The 13566-nt window shown below is 44.8% G+C and overlaps 1 protein-coding gene across 2 annotated transcripts in view; it reads right to left on the minus strand.

Moving 5' to 3' along the window:
• Positions 1–13566, minus strand: part of PTPA (protein phosphatase 2 phosphatase activator) — a 623109-nt gene that overhangs the window by 537338 nt on the left and 72205 nt on the right. For both annotated transcript variants that reach the window (XM_086924847.1, XM_086924848.1), the window contains exon 2: positions 5075–5181. In XM_086924847.1, the coding sequence (XP_086780973.1) occupies positions 5075–5181 (107 nt within the window). The remainder of the gene's footprint in view (positions 1–5074; positions 5182–13566) is intronic.

The raw sequence follows: 13566 nt of genomic DNA on the forward strand, positions 1-13566 counted from the left end.
CTGGATTGTAACCTCAATATGCAGAAGCATATTAGTAATGCAACGAAAGGAGCAAACTTTCAGATCAACACACTAAGGAAGCTTAAGCCCTTCCTACCCCCAACTGACTTCAAGTTAGCGGTGCAGGCCTTAGTTCTACCGAGGCTTGACTATGGCAGTGTCTCGTTATGCGGTCTTCCCAAAACCTCCACAGCTCCTCTTTGAGCCTCCACCAACGCCCAGCGAGACTCATCACTGGCTCGAAAAAAAGGGCCCACATCTCCCCGGATCTGAAATCTTTAAGTTGGCTGCCATTTGAAGCCAGAATTCACCTGAAAATAGCTTGCATGACGCACAAGGCCCTACATCATAGTGCTCCAAGCTATCTCACACAAAAACGCACAATTTCTGGAGGATCAAGATCAACAAGAAGTGCGGAAAACTTCCTTCTGAAACCACAAAAATTCATGAAGAAAAAAACGTATAATCGTTCCTTCTCTGGAATGGCACCCAGGATATGGAATGCCCTGCCACCAGAAATTAGACGAAACCCTTCCATCAAACTGCAAGTAAAAGGCATTCTTATGGCAAAACGTACATAAGCATTACTTAACTTGTCAGGGGAGAACCCCTATTCCTTTAACTTAACTACCAATCGAATGCTTAACTTTTATATGTGCAGCTTTATTCCACTCATTGTGACTTTCGATCATCAATGTGCTACCCTGATCCTTCATGGTCTTGCACACTATCTGACCTGCCCCTTTATCATTTGTGGCCAATTATTATTATCTTGCTTTATCCATAATATCCACAATGTCTCATCGATCCTATGTTCATGTATTCAGCATCTTGACTCTCCTCTTACAGTCCTGCTTATTTCTATGGTTTATGGTATAGCTATACACTTTTGTTGGAATGCGCTCTACTTTACTCATAATGTTCGTCCTGTGCTTCATGTCTTATCATTTTGTTTATTCTTTTTTGATTTGTTATACCTATACACATTTATTGTAAAGCGCTCTGATACCCGTAAGGGTTTTGTTCGCGCTATATAAAACTTTCAAAATAAATAAATGTTAGGCTTGAAGCCACCGGCTCCTGTGTATTAATGGACTGGACAAGGATACTTCAATGGACTAGATAATATTTGGATAAGAGCGATGACACATCATACGTTGCTTGTGTGATATTGAAAGCGCTCTCCTTTTTTAATCCTGGTGAGGGTTTATGAGCAATACGACCTGAAGGGTTGAAGCGCAACTCATCTATTCTGGTTGGCTGTTGTCACTTGTGCGGTTCTGCTGGGCGATTGCTGTTTTTATTATAGTAGCCACATTTATTCTAATAATGAGTGATGACCAAATATGTCAACAGATGAGATCCAAGAACAAAATATTCTGTTCCTTCACTGCTTAAGGCTCTCTAGTCGCAAATGATTTAGCGGAGAAGCCTGAAACTGGCTCTTAACAACAGACAAGTTAACTTGCACTTCTAGCCTTCGATGATGAGTGCAGAGTCAGCATGAAAGTCGCGAAGCATCCAACCTTCCGTCATTGAAGGTCTTAGTGAGTAAAGTATCATGGATGGAGCAATCTTTGGAAATATGCCTGACTAGTGCAGACAAATAGATTAAGTGGGAGCGTTTCTTCTGAAAAACTCTTCCTCTCCTCATACACTCACATGGCTTAGAAAGCGATTTAGATTAGAGGGTGTCTCAGCAATGGATACACCCAAATTCGCAGGCTCCGCCTCCCAGTCTCAACAGAGGCAGGATGTACCAACCTTGAGAGAAAAAAACAGATCTTTCAGGAAGAATGGATTGAAAAGAATGTTCAAGTTCTGAGCTGAAATGATTCTCTGTCCAGTTCTACTGCAGGTCTTCAGGCAACAGTCTGTCCCATGAGGTGGGTTGGAACTCGAGCCTCTCCACAAGTTCAAGGAACATAATGATCTGAATTGGATACAGCAGTCTATGACTGTCTCGAATGATGTTTGGTGCATTGAGATACTACTACATTAACATGGAGTACATCATTCAAGCATGGGAATCTATGAAACAGTCAGCGTGTCCGACTGCACAGTGCTGGGATTACTGAAACCGACTGCCTACAGAATTCTGGTGATGCAGTTTTAAAGACTGGCAGTAAAGATGTGGTGCGAGGAGCCTCTTTCCCTGGGACAGGATCGATTTGGAAAAAATCATATTATCAATCGGGCAAATCTTCTAGCACATCCTGGCATAAGTACCAGCAAGTAGCTGACCCATTATCACAAACTGGCACCCAGCGCCACCAGGAGGTTCATCTTCTCCATGAAAATCTTTTTCATATCTGCTTTCACTATTAAACTCGTTGTCCCTTCCAGGAGCATCAGCATCTTTCTTGCTCCCACCTTTCGGTGAAAGGATCAAGAGATTAGGCTGAAAAGGCATTGGATTACTTTGAACAATTTGAATGTTGTGATTTTTTCCTTCTTCTTAGCATTTTTTTCTCCTAACATCAGAACTCGGTGCTAAAGTTTTCAGAAGCATGTATGTATCAAACTAGATAACCAACTTCTATTTTTTCCAGTGAATACATTTTCTTCTGCGTTAGTGTGTTGTTTGATCTTTCAACATTGCAGCATGTTGTGATATCGATGGCCTTGGTCTGGAGTTTCTCAATAAACACGTTTCAACATTGATGGACCCTTCATCATATGTACTTGGCGGACAAGCACGTCAAACACTGGTATCAATTTAAAGTTTGATAAATGCTTCAAAATATTTGATTCAAAATGTAGCTAATAACGTATTTGATATTAGTAAAATAGGTTCTCTTTGTCACTTTGACTTATAGCAGTAGGGGCTGCCCTGTGCTCCTGAATCAGTACAGTCCTTTGTACCACACATGGGTCATCTTGGAGATACCCGTTTCCCAGTACGCTTATGGTATGTTATTTACGTACAAGTGCAAAAACAACAGTTGATGGACAGAATGCCGAACAATGTCATACATTCACCCCAGTACAGAGATCTGGGCCTAAATCCATCGTTTTTTTGCACTCCACACCACCCCAGTTCAGACATGGCCATATGCAAATCAGCCTTGACCCCGTGCCTCATGGGAACAGTCCAGACCGAACTGCCAAGCCATTTCTTTCCTGGACCGGAATCAAACATCCTAGGACTGGTGTCTGGCTATCAGCCGTCTTCAGTCAGGATAGCTTGACTCCAGTGGTGTGGAGAGCATGAGACTCACGTCTGAGCGTACCCATCCCACTCGGGGTGACAAATGCAAAAACAACAGTTGATGGACAGAATGCAGAACAATGTCATATATTCACCCCAGTACAGACGTCCAGGAAAAACGATGGATTTAGGCCCAGATCTCTGTACTGGGGTGAATGTATGACATTGTTCTGCATTCTGTCCATCAACTGTTGTTTTTGCATTTACGTACAAGGGTATATATCAGAAAGGAGACCAACAGGAGCTGTATATTGTGGGTGGTGGTGACCGAACATGGCCCCCTTCACACTTGAAGTACCTGGTCTCCATCCATACTTTTAATTTGGATCACGCACAAAGTAAAGATAACTATATCCTCTCATCACACAGGATGTCTCCATACGTTGTCCTGAGGAAGACCCCACTAGATGATCAATAATCACACTCAAGACTGGGTTCCAAACGTCAATGCAAAATTTTCTCTACCATTAGTTGAGCTGGCTGCTAACTGAAGGAGTTTTAAAAAACTGCCCAGTCAAACTGATGTACAAGTTAATGGACAACCCTAAACAGTTATTTGATTAACACTATATATACACACAAACACACACACAGGTGGACTGTTAGCATGCGCACTTTTGCTATATGCAAGGAGCACTCTATAATGTTCTATAACTTTCATAGTGAATATAACTAATGTGAGCGACTACATTTCCACAAACGAAATTACAAGTTGGTTGTATTCTATCCGATTTACTTATTTTCTGTTAAGAATGAGACTACCATGGGAGTATATGTTTGCTACCTACTCCCTCCATGTGGGGTATATACTGCAGGCATTTGTGACAGAATCACTGTTCAATTTATATACAGTGAGGTCTTTTTTTGAATTTTAATTTTTATCTATTCAACCAGATGAATTCTATCCTTCGGCACTCTCCTAGATACACCCTAGCAAAATTCACTTTCCTGTGTGGAACGGTTGACGAGCCATCACACAATTCAAAACACGTGCCAGCCCTCCTCATATTTCTTGGCATAACACAACAGACATTTTTCTTAGAACAGCTCAAATGAAAAGCATCCTGCAACTCAGTAAAGATTAAAAAAAATATTATAGTAAAAATAAAAAAAACCTTCGTCGTAAAAAATTGTAAAGCACAGCAATCAGCTGAGGGTACATCCTGACAAAATAGAAAAATAACTAGTCTCTAAGAGAATAATGGCCGTCTTAAAGTAGCAGTAGGTACTTTGTATCGCTAAAAGGTAGACCAGTTTATTAGCCTCACTGGGAAATGGATATGCAGGAGCAGTAGGAAGTGGTGCCGCATCGCTGGTCAGTTTTAGATTCCCCCTTTTTACCATTCTGCATGAACAACACAAGCTGAACGTTGCATCTTCTTTGTTTGTCTTTTATCTACAAACAACAAATGTTCTTATTATCGGCAAAGATATGTGCCGGAGGGTGCTTCTACTGCAACATAGAAATAAAAGGATGCCGTCTCTTGCAAGTAATCCAGAATTCCACATGTGTGTAGAAATATTCCCTGTAGCTGAATATTAAAGAAGATTCCTTGATGAACAAGTAGGGCTACCTAGATATGCTCAAGAAGGCAAAACAGCTGTTTTCAGGAGGGGTGCTTCCCTTTGGCAGAATTCTTAATAAGTGAGTGCAACACAGCTTTCTTTGCTGTTGGAAAAACAACACTTAATTGATAATACATTAACACACAACAAAGAATTCACATTTGAACTATTGTTTGTATATTTTCTTTTTTGATTTTACAGTGCTATCAATGTGCAACAGCACCTGTTCAGCGTTATGTCATGCGATAAAAAAGGAATCCCACTGAAGTACATCAGGCCTGCATCTGATCATCCTACCTGGGAGCGCTTCCACTTCGCCATATCCGGAACCATATGGATTTCCTTCTTGGGGACAATGAAAGTGTGACTCGCAGGGAGTGAGGTCCCATCCTCCAGGGAAGAGTCTACGAGAGAAAAGGAAGCAGCATTATGGCACCTGGACTATACCACAGCAGTAGTCATGCTACAACAGTCTCAGGATCAACCCTGTGTCACAGCGCCAGGCCACCATCAGTGCCATAAGTAGAAACACCCTACAGGAGGATACCCATAAACCCAGTTTAGACCAGGGTGGATCGTATAAAACATACAACAATGTCTCAACAGGTAAAGTGTGGTTGAGAATGATAGAAGATGATGCACATAGCATGCTGCAAGAAAAGGGACATTTAAAATCGAAGGTGGAGGGAGACAAGAAGTCAGAAAGCATTGAATGCAAAAAAAAAATTTCATATATTTGGTTAACAGATCAAAACAAAAGCACTATGTTACATTAAATGTCATGTAACCCGTAAAAAATTGTTGGCAAGTGCTTGTGACGAAGGTGTACGGCGTACGTGACAAGTGAAGGGGAATATACAGCAGGGAACAGACCCTCAAGTGAGGAACACCTACTCGAAGCAGGTGATGGTCAACCACTTATGAAGGGCATGAAATAGACAATAGCCCTACGAGGGGACACAACACACAAAATAAACAAAAGGTAAAGGTGACGGAACTACAGGACCCAATGGCATCCCGTAAGCTACCTTTAAACACTAGTCTGAATATTGGGGCATTGGAAGCTGTATGCTGAAGTTGAGTCCTGACAGTTGGCAAGGATCAATTATCACACTGATAACTGATAAGAGGAGATTCAACGAACCCTTCAAATGACATGCGGATTGCACGACTGGATGCAGAATCTAAATATGTTGCCTCTTTGATCCTCAAAGAACTGGTCAACTGGTCAGGAGAACTCAACTTGATCCCAAAGAAATCCAAAGAGGCTTCAGAAAGGGGATTGGAACCATCTCAAACATCTTAGCAATCTCGCGAATAGCAGAGAAATGCAAGAAAAAGAAAAAGGATTTGCATCTCTGGTTCATTGATGGACAGTGTGGACCGGAAACTCTTGTGGGCCAAACTAAAAGCCTGGAAAATACCCGAAATCATTTTAAGGGGTTTAATTCTACTTCATACAATCATTTGAAGGGGTTTAATTCTACTTCATACAATCATTTGAAGGGGTTTAATTCTACTTCATACAATCATTTGAAGGCGTTTAATTCTACCTCATACAGACACGTGGGTCAGAGTAAAACTTGGAGACTGCTCCAGAGTCTCGAGCATGGACCTGAAATAGGGATGCGTGTTGGCTCGCACCTCTTCATCCTATTCATATCAGAACCAATCCCCACTCACCGTACTTAGGCCAGCTGCCACTTTCAGACCTCACCTATGAAGGGGACATCGTCTTAAGTATAACCAAGGTTGGTCTGACCAGATTATTAATGAAACTCAACATAAATAATGTTTATTAACAATCGGTTGTCCCCACACCACAACATCTGGCTTTGGAGTATGTATCTAGCTATAAGTACCTGGGTTATTATATAGATAACAAGCATTTGCAATGCAATGGTCTCGGCATCATTAAAGGTAGAGCAATTGGCATTGCTCATGACATTTCTTTTTTTTTCTTTAAATCATAAATAAATGGCATTGTCATTTACATTGCCAATACACAGCACTCTGCACTCAACAGCACACACCACTCTGCACCTGCACTCACTGCTCTGCACTCTGCACTCACTACTCACTACTCTGCACTCTGCACTCACTACTCACTACTCTGCACTCTGCACTCACTACTCACTACTCTGCACTCACTACTCACTGCTCTGCACTCTGCACTCACTACTCACTGCTCTGCACTCTGCACTCACTACTCACTGCTCTGCACTCTGCACTCACTACTCACTGCTCTGCACTCTGCACTCACTACTCTGCACTCACTACTCACTGCTCTGCACTCTGCACTCACTACTCACTGCTCTGCACTCTGCACTCACTACTCTGCACTCACTACTCTGCACTCACTACTCTGCACTCTGCACTCACTACTCTGCACTCTGCACTCACTACTCTGCACTCTGCACTCACTACTCTGCACTCTGCACTCACTACTCTGCACTCTGCACTCACTACTCTGCACTCTGCACTCACTACTCTGCACTCTGCACTCACTACTCTGCACTCTGCACTCACTACTCTGCACTCTGCACTCACTACTCTGCACTCACTACTCTGCACTCACTACTCTGCACTCACTACTCTGCACTCACTACTCTGCACTCACTACTCTGCACTCTGCACTCACTACTCTGCACTCTGCACTCACTACTCTGCACTCTGCACTCACTACTCTGCACTCTGCACTCACTACTCTGCACTCTGCACTCACTACTCTGCACTCTGCACTCACTACTCTGCACTCTGCACTCACTACTCTGCACTCACTACTCTGCACTCACTACTCTGCACTCACTACTCTGCACTCACTACTCTGCACTCACTACTCTGCACTCACTACTCTGCACTCACTACTCTGCACTCACTACTCTGCACTCACTACTCTGCACTCACTACTCTGCACTCACTACTCTGCACTCACTACTCTGCACTCACTACTCTGCACTCACTACTCTGCACTCACTACTCACTACTCTGCACTCACTACTCACTACTCTGCACTCACTACTCTGCACTCACTACTCACTACTCTGCACTCACTACTCTGCACTCACTACTCTGCACTCACTACTCTGCACTCACTACTCTGCACTCACTACTCTGCACTCACTACTCTGCACTCACTACTCTGCACTCACTACTCTGCACTCACTACTCTGCACTCACTACTCTGCACTCACTACTCTGCACTCACTACTCTGCACTCACTACTCTGCACTCACTACTCTGCACTCACTACTCTGCACTCACTACTCTGCACTCACTACTCTGCACTCACTACTCTGCACTCACTACTCTGCACTCACTACTCACTACTCTGCACTCACTACTCTGCACTCACTACTCTGCACTCACTACTCTGCACTCACTACTCTGCACTCACTACTCTGCACTCACTACTCTGCACTCACTACTCTGCACTCACTACTCTGCACTCACTACTCTGCACTCACTACTCTGCACTCACTACTCTGCACTCACTACTCTGCACTCACTACTCTGCACTCACTACTCTGCACTCACTACTCTGCACTCACTACTCTGCACTCACTACTCTGCACTCACTACTCTGCACTCACTACTCTGCACTCACTACTCTGCACTCACTACTCTGCACTCACTACTCTGCACTCACTACTCTGCACTCACTACTCTGCACTCACTACTCTGCACTCACTACTCTGCACTCACTACTCTGCACTCACTACTCTGCACTCACTACTCTGCACTCACTACTCTGCACTCACTACTCTGCACTCACTACTCTGCACTCTGCACTCACTACTCACTACTCTGCACTCACTACTCACTGCTCTGCACTCTGCACTCACTACTCACTGCTCTGCACTCTGCACTCACTACTCACTGCTCTGCACTCTGCACTCACTACTCACTGCTCTGCACTCTGCACTCACTACTCACTGCTCTGCACTCTGCACTCACTACTCTGCACTCACTACTCTGCACTCACTACTCTGCACTCACTACTCTGCACTCACTACTCTGCACTCTGCACTCACTACTCTGCACTCTGCACTCACTACTCTGCACTCTGCACTCACTACTCTGCACTCTGCACTCACTACTCTGCACTCTGCACTCACTACTCTGCACTCTGCACTCACTACTCTGCACTCACTACTCTGCACTCACTACTCTGCACTCACTACTCTGCACTCACTACTCACACTCACTACTCACAACTCACTACTCACACTCACTACTCACACTCACTACTCACTACTCTGCACTCACTACTCACTACTCTGCACTCACTACTCTGCACTCACTACTCTGCACTCACTACTCTGCACTCACTACTCTGCACTCACTACTCTGCACTCACTACTCTGCACTCACTACTCTGCACTCACTACTCTGCACTCACTACTCTGCACTCACTACTCTGCACTCACTACTCTGCACTCACTACTCTGCACTCACTACTCTGCACTCACTACTCTGCACTCACTACTCTGCACTCACTACTCTGCACTCACTACTCTGCACTCACTACTCACTACTCTGCACTCACTACTCTGCACTCTGCACTCACTACTCTGCACTCTGCACTCACTACTCTGCACTCACTACTCTGCACTCTGCACTCACTACTCTGCACTCACTACTCTGCACTCTGCACTCACTACTCTGCACTCACTACTCTGCACTCTGCACTCACTACTCTGCACTCACTACTCACTACTCACTACTCACTACTCACTACTCACTACTCACTACTCACTACTCACTACTCACTACTCACTACTCACTACTCACTACTCACTACTCTGCACTCACTACTCTGCACTCACTACTCTGCACTCTGCACTCACTACTCACACTCACTACTCACTACTCTGCACTCTGCACTCACTACTCTGCACTCACTACTCTGCACTCACTACTCTGCACTCACTACTCTGCACTCACTACTCTGCACTCACTACTCTGCACTCACTACTCTGCACTCACTACTCTGCACTCACTACTCTGCACTCACTACTCTGCACTCACTACTCACTACTCTGCACTCACTACTCTGCACTCTGCACTCTGCACTCACTACTCTACACTCACTACTCTGCACTCACTACTCTGCACTCACTACTCTGCACTCACTACTCTGCACTCACTACTCTGCACTCACTACTCTGCACTCACTACTCTGCACTCACTACTCTGCACTCACTACTCTGCACTCACTACTCTGCACTCTGCACTCACTACTCACACTCACTACTCACTACTCTGCACTCACTACTCTGCACTCTGCACTCACCACTCTGCACTCACTACTCTGCACTCACTACTCTGCACTCACTACTCTGCACGCACTACTCTGCACTCACTACTCTGCACTCACTACTCTGCACTCACTACTCTGCACTCACTACTCACTACTCTGCACTCACTACTCACTACTCTGCACTCACTACTCACTACTCTGCACTCTGCACTCACTACTCTGCACTCACTACTCTGCACTCACTACTCTGCACTCACTACTCTGCACTCACTACTCTGCACTCTGCACTCACTACTCTGCACTCACTACTCTGCACTCACTACTCACTACTCTGCACTCACTACTCTGCACTCACTACTCACTACTCTGCACTCACTACTCACTACTCTGCACTCACTACTCACTACTCTGCACTCACTACTCTGCACTCACTACTCTGCACTCACTACTCTGCACTCACTACTCTGCACTCTGCACTCACTACTCTGCACTCACTACTCACTATGTAGTGTAGTTCCTAGTTTCCCACTAGGCCCTGCGCATTGGAATAACATAAACAGTAGTATCGACGTGGAACTGCTTATATTCCAGGCCTCCACTGACTATGCTAAACTTAATTGGGTTGTGTTACCAACTAGCTCAGAGGTCACTGGAAACTTTCTTCTCTGCATAGGAGGTGATCAGCTTCCTTGGCACAGACAAGAAGGGATTCAGTTTTCCAACAACCGTGCAACATGACAACTTTGCTCCTCAGATCAAGAGTCGATCTCTAGGGTCGTGTGAAACAATAGACACAGATTTCACTCAGTCAGTCTAGTGCAGTTTACTTTCACGGTATGTAGAGAATAGAGAGACGGGCGTTTATCAATAAAGGGTTAATATTTATTGAACAGTCTTTCTTCTCGTACAAGAGAAATGTATTGCCACAATTGCAATAACTTATTATAAAAAGTACGTACAGTAAGATAAGTATTGCGAAATAGAACTGTAAAAGCATTGATATGGTTTCTTAGCCATACAATGGTTTAAAAGTAATAAAACATATATACAGTCATATATACATTAGGCTAACATACTCAACTGGTGCTTCTAACTAAGCCTACCCCAGTGTGCCTGACCTAAGCCTAACACGTGAAAAGGGGAGTAAGTAAGTAGCTTTAAGTTAAGTTGGTTTTGCCAAGGTTTGTTTCAAGAATTCTCGTCTAAGGGTTTAGTCAACACCATACCTCTGAATAGAATGATGGAGGATTGGTATCTCCTTCAGGGGTCTCTCTCGATATCCCAGTCACCCGCGAGGGTAAACCGGAAGCGCCGGGACTGGATTTCTCTGCACGAGAAAGGCAGCCGCTCTCTTCAGCGCGTCGAGGAAGGAGGGGTGACAGCGTCCGCGGGCAGCTGGAATCTGCTGGATGTCTTCGCAGAGGACGGCTGTTCAGCTCCTTAAGCGTACTGCACCATAGGTCGCGCTTTAGCGGCGATAATGGTAATCAGCAGCTTCACCACCACAGGATAGCAGGCTGCAGCGACAGAGTGCTGGTTTTTACCAACACAGGGTCATGCAGGCAGCTGGCATCAGCAACAGGCAACGAACTCACATTGCTTAAGGCAACGTTGGTAATATTTATACCTGACAGGTGCCGGGTTTGACGCAAGTTTGCTGGACATAAGACGTCAATTAAAGATGTCACTAGGAAGTGACAGTTATCAGTTGCTCATTAGAGTTCCATTACTAATCAAAACATAGCAAGCGGGGATTTCCAGGTTTGCTAAGTTTTTATCTTGTTGAAGAACTCGGAGTGTTATCTAGGAATATCAGATAGTGACTGCTGCTCTGTCATTGCACTAATTGGTCGCAAAGGAAGTAGCAGAGAGTCATGCTGGAATGTGGCTCTGTTCGTGTGAGGCCAGAGATGACTTTTCAGAAAATCGCACTTGAACGGTTATGCCAATATAGGGAATAAATGGATTTATAGCCGAATAGGGGCATAAGGTCACAGTATCGATCAGGAACCTAGATAAGCACGCAACAACTACTCTGCACTCACTACTCACTACTCTGCACTCACTACTCACTAATCTGCACTCACTACTCTGCACTCTGCACTCACTACTCTGCACTCACTACTCTGCACTCACTACTCTGCACTCACTACTCTGCACTCACTACTCTGCACTCACTACTCACTACTCTGCACTCACTACTCTGAACTCTGCACTCACTACTCTGCACTCTGCACTCACTACTCTGCACTCTGCACTCACTACTCTGCACTCTGCACTCACTACTCTGCACTCACTACTCACTACTAATAAATATGTTGTCAACAGACTAACTCGATGTACTCCCAGGCCGATCTAGTTTGCAGGGTTAATTGGAATTGGCCATAAATCAGTAATTTAGACAACTGATGGGTATACAAATGTAAGAAGTTAAGACCGAAGCCTACATTGAGCTGCACATGATGACTAATGGGGAAAATGTCCTGTCATTTAGAATTTGGCATTCATTTACATCACACGCCTTAAATTAACGATGGGAAAACCACAAGTGCTTTAAGGTTGAACTAATCGATAAGGAAATGGCCTGCTGATATGAAGTACAATACAAGTACAACATTACTGACATGAAAAACCTATAAATGAGATTAGCCTAATCACTATATAAAACGGATGTGACACACAGGCTAAACAATTCCACTCATCTCAGCTACGTGCAAACGGCGCAGCTGTCATCGTACTTCGCGTGCATTGCTGGGTTTCCCCGAGTTTATCTGATCACTTTTCCATCACAGCCCACAAAACGTTCACCCGCCAAAGGAATATTTTTTTTCCAGTTACAATCATGACACGTCTTTTTTCTGCTTAACTAAATCACGTAGGTCACGGAAAAAAAAGTAAATGTAAACGTTAACCAGACGTTCGCCATGCACATGTAATATATTAGACATGATCGTGAAATCTTCACCATGATGCTGAGCTCGAGCCAGACAGACAAGAAAAAAAGAAATACATCCCGAATCTAGACACCCACGCAACAAGCGAGGGTGTGCAGTGTATTAGGACAAAGGCTGCCTTTTCAATCAATCCAGCGAAGCATGAACCTAGAGAGGTATAGCTAGCGTCTCAGCTTCCGAGGAGGACAGCGCGTTCGCGTGCGCGTGGCCGGTGCAAATCGCCTTGCGCGCGGCCAGGACTGTCCTCCTGGGAAGCTGAGTCGCTAACAATAAGGTCTCTGGCGAGAGCGAGCTTCGCTCGCTTCTAGCCGAGACCTAATAAACGATCTCATCATGAGCAGAAAAATGACATGACACGGCGTGCAGCCGCACTCACTTTTGCTCACAGTTGTCAGGGAGTACTGGGTGCCCCGGATATGCACAGGCCCCTTCCTCCTCTGTTGGTACATCCGACCCCTTTTCATTCGCAGTGGTGGCCGTTGAGACCGACGCCGCAGCGCAGCGCCTGTCCCACTGCGGGTGGCCCAGTATCAACCCTACTTTGGCTCTGGGGACGGCATACACTGGGCGTG

This window comes from Lissotriton vulgaris, chromosome 5, assembly GCF_964263255.1.
Source record: "Lissotriton vulgaris chromosome 5, aLisVul1.2, whole genome shotgun sequence".
NCBI lineage: Eukaryota > Metazoa > Chordata > Amphibia > Caudata > Salamandridae > Lissotriton > Lissotriton vulgaris.